The sequence below is a fragment of the Oryzias latipes genome, chromosome 20 (genome assembly GCF_053564925.1).
Source record: "Oryzias latipes strain Hd-rR chromosome 20, Olatipes_Hd-rR_3.1".
NCBI lineage: Eukaryota > Metazoa > Chordata > Actinopteri > Beloniformes > Adrianichthyidae > Oryzias > Oryzias latipes.
In genome coordinates, this window is record NC_136256.1 from 27,400,024 (window position 1) to 27,421,636 (window position 21,613).

The following is a 21,613-nucleotide window of genomic DNA, read 5'->3' on the forward strand; positions in this document are numbered from 1 at the left end:
TTTTCTTCGCAGTGGGCCATGAAAACTCAGTAATTAAAGAAAAACAATTTAGGAAAGAGAAGGAGGTGATGGAAAAAACACAGAGGCTTCCTTGACGCTCGGCGCCTGGAGAGAGGGCGGGGGTTCATCTTCAGGAACCCCCCCACGCACACTCTCTTCCATTGAGCTGCTTTCAGGACCTTTTCGCAGTAAAGTTGTTTACAGGTAATTAGAAGGCGGAGGCCTCGCAGGAGCCTGACAAGCCCAGGCGCCGTTGTTTGCGCTCTGTCACATGTCAACTGCAGCATAAGCTCATTCACACTAATTGCTGCAAAGGCGCATTCAGCCGCAGTGATTGGTAAGCTGTGATTGGTTCATAGAAATATGCATTTGACACTCTATTGTTTATGATAGCACATGACTTTTTGTCCTTCTTTTGCGTGAAATTTTCTGTGACCTGCAGCTCTGATGACAGCAACTATCTGGTCCAGAGTCACATGCTGGCAAAGCAAACATGAGAAACACGTTAAAAGACATAAACAGAGCAGGGAGGCGGTTACATGGTGGTCCTCACACGGAAGATGGACACCGTGTCGAGGCAAATCTGAAGATTAATATTGAGCCAAACAATACAAAAAAACAGGTCTATTTAAACAGAAATGACTTTAAAAAAATGTCAATTAAGTTCGATGGCCTGAAAAATTGTGCTGGAAAGACTGAAGCTGTTAGATCCAGTACCTGGGATGTTTGTGGAAGTCTCTCCATCTTTTTGTTCACCAGCAGAACAAATATTCTGATAAAAGACAAGAAAACCTCAGGTTTTGCTCCTCAAGCAACTGTTTGAGGAGCTAATATTTTGGATGGCAACAACCCAGTTCACAGGTCGACAGAGTTCACGGGGATTATGGGAATTTTCCGTGAGATGATTAGAACCGATCAAAGGTCTGCATTTGTCAATAATTAAGTCCGCTTTAATTGGGTTGATTCAGAGCCGAATTTTCTCCATCCGAGGCTTAACGGGGAGATTTTGAATCCACTTCAGGAGCCCCAAAGGGATGAGCGATTTTTTTTTTCAGGAAACAATGAAAACACAGCGCGGTGTCAAGGTCGATTTAATAATCCCTCGTTAGGAAGACGATCTGATTCTCTTAACACGGCGCTGCAGCAGCATTAATCCCGGCTCCGCTGAGAGGCGCTAAAAGGTTGCAACTTTGAGATCTGCAGAAGATTTACTGAAAATGTTCGTGTTTTAACTCCATTCGGCTTGATGACCTTTCTCCCGATGACTGACGTGTCCTGACCTCAACACTGAAACAGGATATATAGCAGGTGGTGGATGAAAATGATGAGAGCACACACAGATGAAATCTGCTCCTAAAACATAAACACGGGACGCTCTTCTGTTGACGTTTCATAAAGCATCTGTGTTTTCTTTCATTAAAAGTCCAGAAATCGATATAGCTGTACTTTTTCTTGTCTTATTGCTAGTACAATGGCACGATTGGTTGGTTAGTTGTCATAGAAGAACTGCAGTGACTTCTTGTGGTAAACCTGCAGATCACAACAAACTGAACACTGGATAGTGGAAAGCATCCATCCACCTTCTTAATCCGTTGTTTCCCTTTTGGGAAAACCTGCCATCGAAGCTTCTTAATGGCTAAACACACCTTAACCAGGTAATCGACAGCAGATAATGCAGGATTTCTGGGAAACCAGCAGGAGGCCGGCCCTGTTCTAGTCTGTGGCGCCCCTGCCACAGAGTAGAGTAGAGTTCTTGGACTGAGGGAGGAACCCACACATGCACAGGGAGACCATGCAAACTCCACTCAGATAGTGTTTTTTTATTTGTAGTATTAAATCAAATATTTTGGAGATCTGCAAATAGTTTTGAAGGGAATTGAATGAATTTCTGTGGCTGCATTCGGACATTCATTTAGCCTGCTTTGAGACGAACCGTTTAAAGTCTAAAACCTTTTTAGGAGTCAGAAGGCAGCTGCCTTGGACCGCTATGAATGACATCTGAGTGTGGGAAATGTAACAAATGAAATAAAAAATAAATTAATGTTCATATTAGCTTCCCTGCAGTCATAATAGGAAAATCATTTATCCAAATAAACACTAAATTTATTGCATTAAAGTCACTTTTCGTTGACATTTGCAGCAACACAAAGTCTCAACAGAAAACAAAATAAATGCAAGGAGGGTAATAAAAAACTAAAATAAAGGTTAAGTGTAAGGAAGAGCTATATGTAAATGCATTCACTTCACAAACTGACTTTTTTTGTTGTATTTTTGAAATCTTGGAGATTGCAAGTGTCAAACTTTTGTCCCACTTACTGTAAATCATTAATACTGTGTCGTTTTTTTTATCCACCTTTGCTTCTCCTCATTTTGGTGTCTTGATTTGTAATACATTTCTTTTGCTCTTGTGTATTCTAAGCAGGTTTTCTTCCTTAGTTTCAAATCTGCTTTTGGATTTCTAAAGCTTTCATTGTTTCATTGTTTCATTGCTCACTCCATCCTGATGGGAGGTTGTTTTTGTTTTTTTTCCAGATCCTTTAAGTCCCTAATCATTCTCCTTTATTCATTTGTGGACGTTTTTAAACTTTTTTTTATTGCTGTCCTGGCTACAAAAGAAAAAGACAAATATTTATGTATTTTTTTTGTTTTTTCTGACAAAAAAAAAATTTAGTTGCTGAAGTTTTTGTTCTGTTCTCATAAGCTCACAGAGAGTCGGTCCTTTTTCCCAAAAGTTTAAAAACATGACTGCTTGTTGCTCTCAATTAGGCAATAGTTAACGAATCTAAACATTCAAATTAATGTAAAGTTTCTCAGCTGTTTCAATCCTCCCTCAATGTTTTGCTCAGAAGCGGATTTCCTCTTTGTTTTGTGGCTTTAATGTGTGATATTATGAGTAAAGAGCATTAATGCCTATGAGGTTTTGAGCCACCAAACCGGACCTGAATATCCTCAAGAGTCAAAGGAACCGCAGTTTCACTGGATAACTGGCAGCTCCGTAAATCTCTGTCATTATGCTGTTATTTTTATCTCAGCCGCTTCTTCTGTGATGAATCAAGGTGGCTCCATCAGTCTGTCCGCTCGATCGCAATGTTACAAAACACAGCTTATGCCTAACAAAAATGTATTAAATTATACCTATACATGTCTTAAAAAGTCATGTCAGCCTAATCCCTGCTTTAAGCTTCCATGATTCTCCTGCTGTGTTTGCTCTTCTCAGGTTCTCTTCAGTTTATGCAACACGTCCGCTGACCAACCGCTTCCCTCTGTCACTGTTTCAGAGCCGTCGCTTGATGTTTACATGGAAAATAAGCAGCTTTGTGTTTCTACTAACACCAAGAAAGAATACTACTCAACCAGAAGTACTCATCTGAATGGTTACTCGCAAGAAACGGGTTCACTAGAATTAGTAATATGACTTAGAAATGTTGAATAAAATGAAATAGTACTTATAAACTGGGTTTTTGGCTAAAAGAATGCTTTTAATGAACAGAGGCAAACCAAAGTTTTTTTCTATTTTCAAACCTTTGTTAGCTAACTTGACTCATAAATAATGGGTTTGTTTTCCTGAATAAAGTATCTTATTTTACATTTTCCTACTTTTCCTATTGATCATAACTTACTGTTATCAATGATCATCAGTGCTGATTTATAACATTAAAAACAGGACGTCTGTTTTCAGTCTTTAGAGTTGAATCTTTAGAATCAGTATCAGTATTAGAATTAGTATCAGTCATCTCATTGGGCTTCAAACCGTTAGTTGTGTAATAAACATGAATCATAAAGAACATGAATAGGTAATCAATAGGTTATTGGTAGTTTTACAGTAAAAACCAAGCTTTGCCTTAAAAGGAGGCTCATTTCACACATTCGAGAGACTAAAAACGTGTCTTATTTACAATTACATCCAAACTTACTGACTTATTTTTACTCATTTAAACATTTTAACAAAATCCACATATCAATATTTAACCGCTCTGGTCTGCTCCAGTCCAACAAGTAATGCATGTTAACATAATTATTACCAATTATTATGAGTAAAGCTCAGCCTCAAATACTAAAGGGGTTTATATAAATATACACTTGGTGTGTCTGAAGATCCATAAACCCCTGCAGTACCGGTAAAATATGTCCAACACAAGAGGCCTTCAGCTTCTTTCTGCTTGCTCAGCTATTGGACAAGCTAAAAAAAATTAAAAAAAGACTTGCAGATGTGCAGAGCTATTAAACGGTAACACTTGAGGTCAGTGCAGCAGTAAAAGGTTTGATAAATCAGAGGAAGCTGCATCTTGGGAAAAAAAATGAATCGGTTAGTTCAAAAGGGGCCCAAGTCCAAGAGGTTTGCTTTTCCAAGAAATGATTTTAATTGCATAACTTAGAGGGAGGCTATGCCAAATGATTAATACTTTACCCAGATTTAGCACCAGTTCATTGCTTAAAAATGCTATAATATGAAGCACCTCACTTTTATCATTTCAGAGGACTAGTAAACTAAAGTCTCTGGACTTGGGCCCTTCTTGAATTAAACAGGGGCGCTGCCATATTGGATAACTAGTCCTGCCATGTATGGGATAAAGCAAAACCCATGCAAGAGAGGTCCAAGTCCAGGAATGTCAAGCATAGTCAATACATTACAACAGACGTGGGACTTTCTTGCACATAATCAGATAGCTTTTCCCTTGAAGACCATAGAACATATAATATCTCTATTTTGAAAAATTGTGGACTTGGGCCCCTTTTGAACTAACCGATTCAATGATTAAAAAGGAAAAAGATTTATGGTTTAAAATTATATGACAAAAAAGTGAACTAAAATATTCTAATAGTGTCCTAAGTTATGGCCCCATCAGATCTGGGTGTGCTATAAATCAGGAGAAGTTATGTTTTAGGAGTTTTTTACTGAGTATTGTGAAAAAATCCAGTGAGTCTATTTCCCCTCCGTAGTCCGTGTGCCAAGTTTCTTCCCCGCCAGCAGAGCGGTAGAGCGCAGAGACAAGAGACGAGGGGCAGCTTTGCACCGCCGTGCACTGAAGCGGGAAAAGCACAGAAGTTGCCTGAAGCGCCACGTTTCTCTCAGTTTCCCTCCTGAACAATGCAGGACGAGAAGATCTGGAAGTGGCACACTGGAGAGTGGATGCTGGTCTGTTTATGACGTCAGCAACCTTTTCTTTCAAAGCCTCGTTACATAAGGGGGGGGGGCTTTAAAGGTAACCTTAGACTAAAAGCAGCGTTTTAAGTTGATGAGAGTCTGGAAACTCAAATTTAGTCTGTCCAAGACTGAAGGACCAGATCGTTTTCACTATTCTTCTGTCCTAATGTGCCTTTGAGCAAATATTTGACCCCACCACAGACTCCAAAAATCATACCTAGTGAAAATGAATTTTGGGCATAGTGAATGACCCCCACCTCACCCATAAAATGATGACATCACAGCAGGAGAAACCTTAAAAAAGTGAATGGGGCCAAAGTCTCTTATGGGGCTCAAAACGTATTTCAAAATCCAACAACGAAACCAAATCAGACGGGATGACAGGGATATCCGAAGGAAGTTTTGACATAATTATGGGATGGCCACAGGACCTACAGTTTGGCGGCCATTTTTTTGTTTGGTTTTTTGCACAGAGTGAAATTTGGTAATTGTCACATTTTCCAAATATATGAAAAGAAAACTTTTGTCTGAGCGATCATGAAAGGATTTTAATTAACACGCTACCAGCTTAAGGTTCGAGTTCCTCCAGTACTCAGCACTAAACAGTTTTTCTTGTTGTTGTTAGGGTGTAGAATCTTGAACATGGCCCAAGTCTACATCCACATCCAGAGTTTTGTTGAACTCTGACTTTGGCCACCATCTTGTTTCAAAATAAAAACAAAAAACTACTTTTGCACCGGCTACAAATCTAAACTCCTCCTATGAATGTTGATCTGTTGCCTCCTAAGTCCTCGAGCATCATTGGGAGGCTACTTGGGGAAAAGAAGTTGTACATTTTAAAACGGTGAAGCGTGGCGACATCGCCAAAGTGGCGTTCTCCCGCTGCTCGTAATATTGTGAAACTGAATGATACAAGTCGCTGAAAGAAATGGTATGACATACAATGTGACTTTATCCAGGATGTGGGCGTGGTTAACCAAAAAAAAAAACCTCTGTTACCAAGGAAGTCCAAAAGTTTACTTTTGCAGATTCTTCTGAAAATTACATAGATGTGTTCGCCCCCCCCCCCCCCCCCCCCCATGCAACCAAAAATTAAAATGGTTGCTATGGAGATAAAACCAACAGTGAAGTAGCCATCTTGAAAAATAAAATTCACGAGTCTGTCATTTGCAGACCTGACCAGGAAGGCAGTGGCAGAGGGGGAGGAGCCTGAAGCTCCTTCTCAGCCTGTGATGGCAGGTAACAAAGGGGTGGTACTCTAATGGGGTGGGTAGCGCCAGCAGGCCTTACAATGCAACGTACAGCATTGGTTTAAAATTAAAACCCTCTCTCACCTCCTGGTTTTCCTGCATTTCATTTGTGTTTTGTGAAAATGTGGAGACAGCATTTTGAAATGGTTCTGGGATCCATTTTTTTCTTTTTTTTTCTGTTCTGGTGAGTTCAAATACAATGCCTCTACTTTGTGCAGAGCAAAGGAAGAGTATGTGTAAGACGAGAAGAAAAAGGATTTCCCTTAGTGTTCGCTCTGACCTGACATTCCTGCTGGAAAACGCACGGCTGAACTCCAACAGAAAATCAGTTGTGTGCCGCTGGACCTTCCATTCCTCAGCGTCTCTCAGCAAACATACAAAGAAGAATCCTCATTTCAATTCAGTGTTTTTTTGTTTTTGCCCTCATTCACATGCACATGAAGCTCCCCTCTTTCACTCCGGCTCTGCAGCTCGGTCGCCCCAGATGAATATCAAACAGATCCTCACATTATTCTGCTGCAAAGTGCCTGAAAGCAGAAGCCGCTGCACGAAAACACTCAAAGAAAATGAACCGGATCCGTTTTTTAGGCTGCGACTCCCCACAGAGAGACTCAGGTTTTAATCTCACTGATCAGTGCTGGAATCTGGTTTACATACAAACTGAGATTATGTGAGATTTTACGTAATGTAATCCCTGAAAGGAAAACAGACCGAATCTAATCTGCGTCCTGGAAAAGTTTTTTTTTGCTGTTTTTTTTTAGGCAAGGCAAGGGCAAGGCAAGTTTATTTGTATAGCACAATTCGTACACAAAGTAATTCAAGGTGCTTCACAAAACAGAAAAATGCATTAAAATCACAATACATCATAGAAATAATCAACGTAAAATTTACTTTAGAAGGAAAGGAAAAAAAGAAAAAAAAGATTTCAAAAGAAAGGAAGGAAAGAAAAGTGCAGATAGGACCTTTCAGTCATATACACGGCTAAACAGAAATGTTTTAAGTCTAGATTTGAACATGAACACAGAAGAGGCCTGTCTTACGACTTCAGGGAGGCTTTTCCAGATTTTAGCTGCAGAATATTGAAACCCTGATTCCCCTTGTTTAGTTCTGACTCTGGGAATCAACAGGAGGCCGGCCCCTGAGGTCCTCAGAGTACGAGATGGTTCATATGGCACTAACATGTCAGAGATGTACTTTGATGCGTGGCCATGGAGAGACTTGTACACAAGCAGAGCTGCTTTGAAGTCTATTCTTTGAGGTATAGACTTTTAAAGGACAGTTGTCCTCTCTGAATGATGTTAGAGACTTCAGGTGTGTGATTGGCTGACGGTTGACAGATTTGGTCCGTTCTGCTAGAAACAGATCCAAACAATCCTGTTCACTTACATCCTCCTTGAAATGAAAGAAAGACGTTTCAGAATAAGAGCAGACTGTCCTTTTGAGCCTTAAATTTCTGAACTTTTCCTCCTATTGAGTGGTCCCTGAGGGACTGTCGACTCCGTCCGACGCAGGAGGAGGTCAGACGAACGGTTGTTTTCTCCTGCTGTTCATCCATCTCTGTCCTTGCCTCGAGCTAAAAAGTGCTCTATGTTTCTCTGCATTTTGGGGCCCGTTTCCTTTCAGCATCTGCTCTGCCACACATTCATACATAATTACACAATTATCTCAAGATTTCATTTGATAGTACATTTTCAAATGGTGAGGCCATAAATGGAAGCAAGAAAATTGCAACCAAACAGGTTGGAGCGTGAGCGTTCTGTTTCAGAGAAAGGCAGGATGGGAGCTGGGATTAGGTTCAGACTCCTGTGACCCTAAACAGAAAAAAATAACATACTTAATGACTTTCCTCAGAGCAAAGTACATCTGTGTGAAGGCTGATGTAGACATGATGTAGTGAGGAAGTACAAGCATTTTTAATAATTACTACCAGATTAACTACTAGTCTGCTTGTTTTGTTTTCCTCTTTATGTATTTCTGAAAAGATGACTGACGTTTTCATGGCAACTAGATTCGATAACTGTCGTGTTTTTATACTGTAGTCAATGAACCTTTTCGCTCTTGTTTACAGTTGCTATAGAAAGCTGCAGCTGGACTCTGAGCTGCTACAAAGGAAACCCTGTTGACAGATTTCTGTAAAATCTTTCACAGCTTTAAAAACACAAGCCCTTCTGCGTGGGATGTTTGGGTCCTGATCCATCCGTGCATTTGTTAGAACTCAATCTTCTTTGGATTCACGTCTTTTCAGTTGACTATTTTTGGTTCATTTCTGCACGTTGGTCTTCTGGAAAGTCCGTCCGTCTGCATGACCAATGTAAGTGGCTGTAAAATCATGATCCCTCCACTGCCGTGCTTTACAACATGAATACGGTGTTCCTGCCGACTAGATGTTTGTGGGTAAAAGTGGGAAACAGACGTAATCATGTGATCCGACAGTTTGAGTTTATTAATCATGGCCGTCACTGACGGCAAGGAGCATATTGTTTTCGAAGTTGGGAGAATTTCTGCACCTCTGAGCGAGAATTTGACCCCCGCCACATGTGTGAAAATTTGCAAACACCAAGGACCAAAGTGAAAGACACCCCACCATGACGATGACATCACAGCGGGCGAAAGTGTAAAAAAAAGAAATGAATGGGCCGAAAATCGCTTATGGAGCCAAAAAAAATTTGAACATTTTAAAATGCAGTTACGAACCAAAAAACACATTTCGAGGATAACCCAAGAAAGTTTTGAAATTATTATGGGATGGCTAAACGACCTACGACTCGGCAGCCACTTGTGGCAGAGTGAGAAGGCGTTTCTCATGTTTTTCAACAATATGGGAAAACAACATTCTAGTTCATGCGATTTTCACAAAATTTCACACACTTGCCGTCAGCTTAAGTCTACACTGACCACATTAGTTCAAAGGTCAGTTTCACTGACCTTTGAACTTGGGAAAAGTCCGCCATCTTGAATTAACACCTCATACACATACAAACGAAAACTCCTGGAGATTTTTAGCGATCGTCTCACAAATTGTTGTAGTTGTAGATTTTAAACGGCGTGCATGTGGCGAGCCGCTGAAAAAGCGTCTTACACGCTTTTCTATGTCTCGTTTGGCGGCACGCGGTGGCGTCTTCCTAAGAGCTACCTTGTAGTTTCCTTAACAGAATGCCACAACAATGAAACTACATGAAATTTGATGGGATGAATGCAGGCTTATAAAAACAACTTTTATCGTGATCCACATCGCTTCTCACTGTTTTCCTGACGATTTATATGTCATAAACACGTATCGGCGTGCCTTCTAAGCCATCGTCTCCTCAGTAACCGCCCCGCAGCATGACTCCACCGGACCAAAGCAGCAGTACAAAGTCTCTGATACTGTGATACAGGCCTTTAAAACTAGTCAGCAAAAAGTAAAGTTTGATAAGTGAACGTTCCCGACAAGGACTGTCCAGCGCAGGACTTCCATCATTTCTGTCTGTAGTTGCTTTGCCCCGCCCTCACAATTCTAATGAGTGAAGAGATCTTTAGTTGAGTGGTTTTGCTTGCACACTTTGGTTTTTTAAATAGGAAAGTCTGCATGATGGCGGTCCAAATACAGACCAAACGCACGGTTCAGGACTCGTTCCAGACCAAATGAAGCAGACTTGGTCCGGACCAAATGTCTTTTCCAGTCTGAATACCCCCTAGGTTCCTCCTGCAGGTTCCTCGGGCTTCCTGGACTGCAGCAGCAAAACAAAGAAAAGTAATGTGAAGCATGACAGTCTTCAGGGGATATAAATATCCAAGCAGGTGTTAAGAAGGACTATTCGAGGCTGAAGCAGGATGTCCTCCTTGAGACGGATCTATGAATAGTTTTCTGCAGGACACAGCAGCCTGTATTGAGTGTCTGCTCTCCTTCAAAGGCGGTCCGGCCCAAACTCATCCCAGCGCCGTCTTTCATCTGCCCTGGCTGATCAGATCTGGCCGTTGCTTTGGCTTCAGCTTCGGCTTCGGCAGGGTTGTGACACGCGGACATGAAACGACGGTCACCTTCAGAAGGTGGAGATGAAGGAAAGGTGAATCTGGGGATCAAACGGACGCCGCTCTTCTGGTAAATGTCATTGAGAACACAGATCTGAGAGCAGTCTCTTCAATCAGCATCATACAGTAAATGTTTGTGAATTTTTCACAAAACCAATGGTCATTCTAATGGTCAGAAGAACCATTCTGGCTCTAATACCTTTTTTAAAATGTTCTTGATAATACTCTGTTTTTTGTTTTTTTTTATATTTTACTGACATAAGCAGCGACTGATTTGACTTCCTTTGGTTGGAGCGGGAAGTTAAGCCTTTTCTATGGGTGAAGTCACACTCACTCAGTCCAGTTCTCAGATACAGTCAATGGTTTTGCACAAACTCAACATAAAAAAGCCCCACAATGTCTGTCGATCATTCAGGCTTGTTCCATGGAAATAATTAAACCGTTTAAATGTTGTTTTCTTCAAATTAACATCACATTCTAAATCTCTCCTGATCCACAACGCTGCAGGACTCTGACATCGGCTGATGCCAACGCTGCCGTTTGAAGGATGGACTGTGATTATGGAGGCGCAGATTTAGATCTAAAAGAAACTCTGCAGCAGTTGGGGAAACTATCAGAGGCTGGAGATCGGATCTTTAAAGTCCCACTCTGACCATCTTTTGATTGGTTCTCAAAGCGTTTCCAGAGGCCTTTTAATGATGCTGTTTTTAGCCAAAATGAATAAAACCTGTGTCGTTTTCAAGGACACAGTTCCTGCAGAGCGGCAGAAGTTTATTACAAATTCACCTCTGGGCAGTAGATGAGCAACCCCGCCCCCACTTCCCCACACCGTTGCTGAGAGCTCTCTCTTTACACTTTCAAATACTCAGAAATCCAATTTTAAGCTTTATTTTATGTTCTCCATCATCTGAAAATGCTACAAGAACATGTTAAAAACACCAAAAATCTCACTTTCATGGGTCTTGGAGGCATAAATAAATGTCCTCTCTTATGTGTTATGCAACAACTGAGAGAGGCGGGAGTCTGAGCCCAAGCATGGGAGGTAAAGCAGGCCAAAAAAAATAACGTTTCTGCTCACGGAGGGAGGTGGGAGCAAATGGGAACACTTGGAGATGTTAATCAAGTCCCAAAGCATCAGATAATTTGTGGCTTTGTAGATGAAGGCTCCACTTTCAGGCCAGACTGGGGGCCGCCTGAGTGTGAGCGCGGCGGTCACCGAGGGACGCGACCTTGAACGGATGCTATTATGATGTAAACATTTGGGCCGTGCCCACTTCACTTACTAACTGTTGAGCACACACGCTGTCTGTTCTCCTGATTCTCTTCTTTGAGCTGTGCTCTAAATATTTCTGTTTATTCCACTTTAATGTGTTTAAAGAACCATTTAATTTTTCCGTAAAGTTTGGACGTTTGCTTTGTTTTGACTCTAAACATGTTTTTTTTTTCAGCACCGATGTAAAACTATCAAGAGAGTTTCTAGTATTAGTATTAGTATACTAGTATTTCTAGTACATTGTAGTTTTACTCATTTCACTCATTTCTCAAATACTTTTAAATATACTGCATTTGCAGGTGTCATTTCCACAAAAGACCATTGTTTGTATTTAATCAAACACCTACAAAGTAAAAGCAGGTTTTAGTTGTTTTTCCAAGAAAATCTACATTTTTTTGTTTTTGTTTTTTATCTTTCATAACATCCTAAGATAACTAACTGCCTTTGCTGCTGTGGTCATTTTATGACACTTTTTACAAACTATTTCTTATGCAGTGTGGCGAAACTGAGCTCTATAGCGCCCTCCTACGGATTCTAATGTCAATTACGTCAAAAAGTGGTGACTTCTGAAGTAAAACTGTTTGCTTTAGCGCAAAAAACACGTCATAAAGTTTGGCCGCTTTGTTTTTGACAACATTTAAAATTTCAAAGTTATTTTGTATGAAACTGTCAATGGTATCAGTTTTCCAAGAGGTTTATTTAATCAAATGCAGTACTTTTAATCTTTAAATCTATTTTTTAAATGTATGTGGAAACAATTTAATAAAATAAATGTGTATTGACCTTCCTATGTTTATTCAAATAAAAAAAGAATCCTTCTATGTGAATTCTTGGACAAACATGTCCATTTGAAATGATTTTTATTCAAATGGATAAGGGAAAATGTGGTGAATTGGACTTTTTAATCTCATATTTCTCTTTTTTTTTTTCTTTTAATTATAAAACAGAAAGTTTTTTGGTAAAATTGATCCAAAATAATAATGAGATCTTTACATTTTTCCCTGTTTTACATCTAAAAAGGCTTTACGAGTGCTCCTTTGTACCCAATGGGTTATATTTAGTCAGAACATCATCCTCACCAGTATACAGGCTTTTCCGCCTCCTCCTAACCCTTGTTTATTTGTCTTGAATATAAAAATATAATCTGCATCCTCTTCTGGTGCAGTAAAGTTAATAGTCCCATAATAACTGGTGGATTGTTCTTGTGGCTCATTCAGTGCGTCGTCCTGCCGCTCCATTGTCTTCTGCGTCTGGGAAGCTGCTTCTCTGGCACACGTAGCATCTTAGGTAAACTGTTATGTCTGATGACAAAAGCAGTCAGTAAAGAAAAACAGCAAACAAGGAGACCTGAAAACATCTGCACACAGAAATGCTTCACTTTACTTGCTGTTATCCCTTCTTTCCTAATCCTGACCACAGCCACAGTGGTAAAAGTTGTCCCACATATTTTAGAATCCCTCTTTTTATGCTGACTAGCTTTGCAAAGGAAGGAAGTGTTTGCTTTCGCACAATCAGCTGATGATGAGCAAAGTCCTTCCTGTTTTGTTGCTGCAACAGTGCTGAACCATCCATCATGCTGGGGTCATTATATTTAGGAGAATCATAGGGATTTATTCAAATATCTTGGAAAGAGATGAATGACCCAAATGTAGATGTGTTGCTTGGTGAGTTTCTGTGTGACTGTGAGGCAGCGCTGCAATGAAAGCAAAAGTGACCCTGTTTTGAGGATGTGAGTCTTGGCTGCCACCTGCTGGCTAAATGTATTTATTACAGAATTATTTCTAGATTTTAACTATCACAAAATTGTTTGTAAAATGTCAAGTCATATGATATTACACAAATTAACAGATCGTTAATATCTAATCTGGCCTGTGCAGGGTCAACGGGGTCAGTCCCAGCTTTAACCTGTGAAGATAACGCATTTGAAGCGCATTCCAGAAACGCTCATTTTTGAACGTGCATTTCGGCCATTGTTCACACTGGACAAGCAGGGGTGGGGGCTTCTTTCCTTTTTCTTTCTCTACTGTTTACTGGCGCATGTCTGGCACCAACAGTTGGATGAGGCTTTGTCCGAAGCACGAATCTGGTGAATCCTGCTCCATGACTTCATTTTCACAGCTCTATTCCAATGTAGGAAAGACTTGGTGTTGATATTTTCAAACGGCTGGCACTTCTGTCAATTAACAAGGACACCGGTCCATGCCGGTCATTGCCAAATCTGAGTCCCTGATTGGTCAAATTTTGTTTGAAGAGCCCAGAAAAAGTCATAAAAACGTGTGTAGCTTGGTAGAACGTGAGAGTTTTTTGTGCGGAAGCTCGAAAAGCTGAGTAAAACAAGCTTTTGGACTCTTGAAACAGCAGAAGACAGTGCTAACCACTACACCACATGTTTTTCCTCATGCTAATTTAACATAATTGTTAGTAAAATTTGGAAAGTACAACATAAAGTTACAAGAAAAGATAGTGAACTCAGATATTTCAACCCCTCATGGTCACCATATCAGATTTTATTGCTTTATCATCTATTTTTATGTTTTATTGTTGTTTATTTTTTTCATATTTGCATGTGATATCAATATATATTGTACACTTGACATCTTCAATCTCTTTATTTTTTCATTTGTAGTTTTTTATAGCATTATTTGTTGCTGTGTCCAAACTTATTTTTGTAAGCCTCCATGTTTTCATGTCAATGATGCTCTGACTACAGTTGTGAAAGCTATCTACTGAACTGCTAAAAAAAAATATTAGAAAACAAAAATTAAATCAAACTTTAATACTACTTTTTAACAGTTCAATTTGTTTTAGTTAGTTTTGTAAGAGCGTTGATTTTGCAACATACAGACGTGAATTCTTAACGTCTCCGCCCCTTCGGCACAGCCCGAAAGAACAATCGAGCACGTTGTCTGACATGGGATCCACCCCAAAATGCATTTGAGCCAATCAGCGTTATCCAAACCCAAACAGGTGATATTCTATTGGTTGAAAAGGCTGTCAATCAACGTTAATTACTTATTGCTAGTCTGGGTGCTGCTTTGCAGTCTTCAAATGTTTGTTTGGATGCCAAAGTGCCAAATTTAGTTGTCAAGTTTGTCTTGTTAGGATTCTGACGTCTTGGTATCTACATTTACAGCGTTTTTAACCGATATGCAGTCTTTAAGGTAACGCTTTACTACATTTATCTTTACTGTTTAGCGATTATAAATGTATATATGTATATATTTTAAACAAAATGTCTTGTTTGTATTAGTTTGGTTTAGCTTGTCAATTTAAGCTAGTAGTAAATTGTTACTTTTTTGAATGAATATTAAAAATCATAGTTCTCAGGGGTTTTGTTTTGTTTTTTGTCGTTTTTTGAAATCATAGTTTTTAATCACAGGAAACTGCCTTTTTGTCACCATTTAAAACATTTTCTGAAATTTCTCAATTTTGTAGAAATCTCTTCCGGGCCGCCTGGTCTTCTGACGCAAAGCTTGACGGGAAAACTGTGGTCATCACCGGCGCCAACACCGGGATCGGCAAAGAAACCGCCATCGACCTGGCAAAAAGAGGTGCACGTGCCGTGTCCGATAGTGCCGAGTCATGGTTACGTTTTTCGCCCATCAATCCCCGCTGATATGAAGGAACAAGGCAGAAACCAGAGTCCGGTTCTCGGTGGTTTGCTGCCGCTCCTTCATCTGACAGTTGGGTAATCAGCTGCTGGTGGTTACACGCTGAACTTCCTCAGCTGTGCGGATTTGAACCCACAGCACATGTTTCCGCCTCAGTGACGTCAGAGGAGTAGCAGCACTGATTTCAACCTGAACTGATGTGATAGTCCTGACTCCAGAAGACTTTGGAGCTTTCTTCTCCAAAGCGTGAAAAATCTCGTTCAAAAGCAGAATTAAAGCCGCCAGTCTCCCACGTTACTGTACATGTCTTAATTTAATGGCACATACATTTATTTTGAAAATCTTTAAGCAACCTTGTAGGTGAAAATCAAAGTCATACCTCATTAGTCCAAACAATTAAAAAAAAAAAAAAACTTTATTTCAGTTGATAAAAAATCACAGGTTTTAATTTAAAATGATAATTATCTTTATTAAAAAAATGAAGTAAAATTTAGATAACTGTTAGAGCTGCTCCCCTTTAAAACTTTATTAACAAATATTGCACATACAAAATAATATGACGTTCCACACTATGTGCAAGACATTTTGCATTTGCCACAGAAATTAACAGAAATGTCCAAAAGAGCCATAATGATAGCAATATAAAACAGTTTATAAAATTTAAAATAAAACGGAAATAATCAAGAGCAAATAAATCTGTTGGTTTCAAAAGTGACCATGCTTTTTTGTTAGTGCAGGATTCAATAATATTTACATACAGTATCATTTCTTTCTGAAAAACAAATGGGGTTTTTTTCAGCATATTTACGCTTTTAAATGAAATTTTTTGCCATAATTATAAGTAAATTAACTATATAGATTTTCAGAGCTGCCCCCCTTTTGACCCGCCCCACTGGCTGAGCGGTATCTACACGTCCCTCACTCCATCTTATGCCACCCCGCTCAAGACTTGAACACGGTAAAGGCTCAGTTTGTGGCGGCGGTCAAATATTTGCTCAAAGGCGCAGAAAGAAAGACGTGTTGTGAAAACAATCTGGTCCTTCAGTCCAGGACGGCGGTGGAACAGAAATAAAAGAAAATTACAAGCCTTGTTTCTAAAATTGTATTTGTCAAGCCAGGAGGGGCATTATCCTTACTATGAATTGTGGGTAGTGTAGTTTATGTGGTGGACTGATTTAAAAAAAAAAACCATTTTGCTCGCCCTTTCAGTTGCTCTTCATTCCAGTCTTTTTGATTTAGTCCCATATTTCTGTCACTAGGGGGCGCTGCTCTCTAACGTCGTTTTCTTGTCTAGGGGCCAGAGTCATCATCGCCTGCAGGGACATGGAGAAAGCGCAGGCGGCGGTGAAGGAAATCATGGAAAAGTCCAACAGCAACGCGGTGGTGAGCATGAAGCTGGACCTGTCCAACAGTCAGTCCATCAGGGAGTTTGCAGAAGTCATCAACCGAGGTAACCATCTAGAAACAGATTCTGAGGAGCACCTCCAGCTTTTTTTTTCTTCTTTCGTTTGATTGTTTTTATCGTTTTCACAGACGAGCCAAAACTTAACATCCTCATCAACAACGCCGGCGTGATGGTTTGTCCCTATGGGAAGACGGCCGACGGCTTTGAGATGCAGATCGGCGTCAACCACCTGGGTAAATGTCAACGCTCATTCAGCAGGAAGTGGATCTTCTGACACCACCTCAGCACCGGCGGTTGGTTCTTCCAGCCGGAACGGTTCGAGAACTCCCAATTTTAAAAACTTTAAAAAGAATAGTTTTAACGTGTCTGAAACTGTTTATTTTTTGCTAAATGGTCAAAGTTGGAGACTTGGAGACACTCTGAGGTCCTGAGCCTCTCGCCGCCTCTCTGAACAGAGTCTGGGGGAACAGAGAGACGGCGATAGGCCCCAGAGGGAAACGCCTCACGCTGGTGTTTGTAGATGAGGGCAGGAACACGGATTAACCTGCACTTTGGAAGCTCTTTCTTCAGACTCGGGCGTGGCGCCTGCCTTACAGCAGACGCCTCGCCGTCTGTCTCTGGCTCCTCCCTTCACTGCACTTCCTGCATCGACCGTTTCCCCAAACTTTTATTGTTTATTTTTAAACCTTCTGTAACAGTCCTTAACCCTCAGCGGCCTCTGAATTTCCCCATCAGTAACGCTTTCATTCCAAAATGAACAGGATTTAACGCTTTAGCTCAAAACAAACAGGAGTTTTTTACGCATAAATGTATGAAACCTTAGAAGAAACTCCTCTAAATGAAGGATTTATTCTGTTTTTTTTAAGTTACTTTGACCTCATCACTACTTTGTTTGTGGATTTATACGTAGTTATTTTGTCTCTACATGTTTGATCTTTTGTTTTTTAAAACGTAAAAACTGTTTGATCTCAATTTTGTGCTCAAAGAGAATTTTTCTCTCTTTATTTTGGACAGTTTCAGGTTCACTCTGGAATTATTTTGCAATATAATCAAAAATACATCTGTGAAACAAGTAGAATCTAGGATTGTACCGAAAAGATGCTGTCCAGCATTTAAAAGTTTTGTCAGTGTTTTGGGCTTTTTGTTCCCCCTGTTCCTCTAAGTTTTTGCTTGATCTAGCAAATACGATTCCATTTCAAACGGACTCATCTGAAATGAATCCTTTTATGTTTTGGAGGTTAAATGTGGCATTTTCTTCTTTACAGGGTTGCCTGCAATGACGTTTTCAGTCCAGCAGGAGTCAGTATTGAGTGACACAGTATCAGTACAGTTTGGGCAATGTGCCGAAACGCTTCACGAGGCCTCATCTACCCATCACTAGTGAATAGTAAAGTAGGAAAAAAAACCTCAAAGGCCCCAGACCAGTAAGGGTTAAGAGGACCGACCTGATTCTTTAATGCAACATCCGCCTGAAGACGGCGCTCTGGCATAGTCCAATAGAAATGATGAAGAGGTGCAAAGTCTGGCATTTGGTAGCAGGGAGGAGATTCATCGTCTCTGTAGTGTTTTGTGCAGAAGAGCCATGGATCCATCGGATCCACCTACAGTCAAACATTTCAGCTGAATTATTTGACTCTCGTCAGGAAAACATCTTCCTCATCCCGCCCTGCTCTGACAGTGTCGTCTACATCTTCCTCAGGTCACTTCCTGTTGACGTACTTATTGATCGACCTGATCAAGAGGTCGGCCCCCGCCAGGATCGTCACCGTGTCGTCCATGGCTCACGCCTGGGGCTCCATCAACCTGGACGACCTGAACAGCGAGAAGAGCTACAGCAAGAGCAAAGCCTACGCCCAGAGCAAGCTGGCCAACGTGCTCTTCACGCGCTCGCTGGCTAAGCGGCTAGAAGGTGCCACGCCCCCCCCTCTGCTGCATCAGTAGCTGTGCAGTCTGGCGCTCACATCTCACGGAGCTCCGCGTTTGCAGGTACCGGCGTGACGGCGTACTCCCTCCATCCCGGCGTCGTTCAGACGGATCTGTGGCGCCACCTGAGCGCTCCGGAGCAGTTCTTCATGAAAATAGCCAGACCCTTCACCAAAAACTCCCTGCAGGGGGCTCAGACCACCATTTACTGTGCCGTGGAGCCGTCTCTGGACACGGAGAGCGGAGGATACTACAGGTACGCCATCACGACCGTTTCACCACGCCACCGAGCTGAAATGTTGATCCCCGTCCGTCTCTCCCCACAGCGACTGCGCCGCCGCCAGCTGCTCGTCTGCCGGCAAAGACGACACCGTGGCAGAGAAGCTGTGGGATCTGAGCTGCCGGATGCTCGGCATAACGTGGGAGTGATGCGCTCCAAACCCCCAAGGCCTTCGCTTGTTTGGGACACGTCTTTTACGCAATGCGCCGCATTTCACGGCCGCTCTGTTCTGAAAACGCGTGACTGTTTTTTTATGTTTTAGCTTCCTCATGTCTAATAAAGTCACGGTAGGGATCCAATCTTTTAAATAACTTAAGGTTCTTTGTAAAGAGTTTAATAATCTATATCACAGCTTTTCCTTGTATCAGCTGTTTTTATACATTTTACATGAATTTTATCATTAAATACTCTAAATACTAAAAACATTTGTCTGGTTTTCTTTTCTTTTGGACTTTCTTCTGAGAATTGAAAAAAACAGATTTGCTTTGAACGACAAAAAAATCTATCCGTGTCGTTGATCATCAAGCTATTTAACTACTTGAGGATTTTGTGGAGAAGTGAAGGAACTCTGAGATCAACAGGACGGCTTGTTTTTCTGCTGGGCACTATCAACCAGAGTGCAGGACTCGGAAGCTTTGGTAAAGTCAGATCTCAAATGTGTGTCAGTTGTGATTTTGTTTGTCAAACTTTACAGCAGAAGATTTTATTTGCACACAGATGCAGATCTGTGTGTGAAAATGCGATGTGTAGTTCTCACATCAGATCTACAAGCTCGTCCATTTTGACACATTTCTACCTCCGTAGATCCATAGACTATAACATTTCTGTGTGAAGAAGTGAACCATATCGGTCTATAGAGAAATAAACAGCTGTTAATCCATCATTCCATTAGTCAGAATAATCCTGGCTCTGATTTTGTTTTTAACATCATCTTGGCAATCCTTTTTTCAGCCGTTCAAGTTATGAACTGACCAATCAGCAAGACTTCAATAAAAGTAGGCGGAGCCTGCGGCCCCTACATCCAACGTTCAGAATGTTTGACAGGTTTTGTGGCGCGCTCCAACAACCTCACTCCTCATTGGCGAGAGCGGTTGCCATAGAAACGGCGACTTGGACCAATCACTGCTCGCCAACAAAAACTTTAATATGATTTAAACATATTCTCGAGCGTTTTAATTTCGATGATAAAAAAGGTAAAAAGTAATATTTGTCACTTCTCCAATCTAAATTTTACATACGTAAGTGTAGAGTAAAGAAAAAAACTCCCAAATTTACTGGATTTCTGACAGAGTTCCATCAGGTTTATGAATATCTAAAAAAGATTAATACACCTGAGGCACAGAACACTCAAACAATCTGCGCTTCTTTGTTTGATAAATAATTCCCCCTCTCCACAATTTTTATTTTTTATTTCTTACTTTTAATTGTTCTTTTTTGTTCATTTATGTCCCCATTAGTTTTTATAGACTGTAACTGATTCTTTTTTTTTTTTTTTGTAAGATAATTGTTGCTTTCTGACAGTACTTACTGGTGTGATTTGTAAATATATATGCTGTTCAATAAAGTTTATTAAAAAAACCAAAATAAAAGGTGAATTCTGTAGCTGGAAGTAAAGCACTTTCATACACTTCAGTTCACAGGAAGTCGATGAATAGCAGTGACAAACTAACATTTTCAGGCTGTAAAGACTTATGAGGCTAAATCTGTTTTATCTACACGTATTTTAAGCTGTAAAAGTGTTTTCACACTTCCTCCTACCAACAGTTTCCCAGCATTGAACTTCAATCTGACGTTTTTCTATCCTTTATGCAGTTATTGGTTAAACATGTGACCCTAAACTACGTAATTTATAAAAAGTAAAAACCTTCTTACAGCAACAAAACAGCCATAAATCATGGTGCTACCCCTACCGTGCATTGCAGTCTAGATAGAGTGGAGTTCCTTCCCATCTCAGTGAAAATAAACATAAATCCTAATAAAAGGTATGTTTTATTTCCTCTATTTTCTTTTTAGCCTTAGCTATGTCATTTGTTTGTGGTGTCTGAAAGACAATTTTGTTTACAGCACTCTTTCCCTGTAAGTCGAGGCACTTTGCGACACAGAGGTTGTTTTTGAAGCTCACTCAGTCCCACTATTCTTTCATTCTTACTTTTCTTTTTCATAACTTGACATTTTTAGACTTCATTTCAAATGTTCAGGTGTTGAGTAAAATATTTACCTCTTTAAAGAGCTGAATGACGGTGTTCGCCCTTCAATAGCTGGGTCGGCTTCAGCGACCCCGTGACGCCAAACAGAAATTCTGAAGTTTTAGAGACGAATGGACTGAAGACATTCCTCTGAAAGAAGCAAGTGAAGATGTTTTCCTGTCACACATGAAACTAGGCCAGAATCATTGCTGCTTTCTTTCTGTTAGCATTTAAAAAGCTAAAAAAAACAACCATAAACTGTCCCGATGGAAGGGTTCCTTGTTTCTCATGGTGTTTCACCTCCACCTGCCTCTGCTAAGTCCTTCATACAATCTTAGGAAACATCCGTCTGACTTTGGCATTCCTTATCAAGCAGCTATCAGTCCACCTAAACCTTAAACCTCTCATCTGCCGTCGTTGGTTGAACTTCCTGCAAACCTCCTACAGCAGCAGCTCAAAGTTCAGGTTTGCAGGACCTGAAGCAGAAATTCTCAGAGGATTTATGTCAAATTTATTCGTTCCTTCCAA

General features: G+C 40.5%; 1 protein-coding gene and 1 long non-coding RNA gene across 2 annotated transcripts; one reads left to right on the forward strand and one right to left on the reverse strand.

Annotated features, from left to right (window-relative positions):
- Positions 1–14,702: 14,702 nt before the first annotated feature.
- rdh12l (retinol dehydrogenase 12, like) lies at positions 14,703–19,322 on the forward strand. The gene is made up of 7 exons (XM_004081171.5): positions 14,703–14,841; positions 15,116–15,231; positions 16,586–16,741; positions 16,825–16,929; positions 18,396–18,605; positions 18,683–18,875; positions 18,946–19,322. Exons 1-7 carry the CDS (start codon positions 14,828–14,830, stop codon positions 19,046–19,048), a joined length of 897 nt encoding a protein of 298 aa, XP_004081219.1. The 5' UTR covers positions 14,703–14,827; the 3' UTR covers positions 19,049–19,322.
- LOC110017259 (uncharacterized) lies at positions 16,588–21,585 on the reverse strand. The gene is made up of 2 exons (XR_002292608.2): positions 21,338–21,585; positions 16,588–21,235 (listed from the first exon to the last, which is right to left on the reverse strand). It is a non-coding gene; the product is annotated as an uncharacterized LOC110017259 (long non-coding RNA).
- Positions 21,586–21,613: the final 28 nt, after the last annotated feature.

What these genes read in the sequence shown, in the direction of transcription:
- rdh12l (XM_004081171.5), top strand. An exon ending in CATCGACCTGGCAAAAAGAG is followed by an intron (nt 15,232 to 16,585) that starts GTGCACGTGCCG and finishes TTTCTTGTCTAG; the next exon opens with GGGCCAGAGTCATCATCGCC. An exon ending in TGCAGAAGTCATCAACCGAG is followed by an intron (nt 16,742 to 16,824) that starts GTAACCATCTAG and finishes TCGTTTTCACAG; the next exon opens with ACGAGCCAAAACTTAACATC.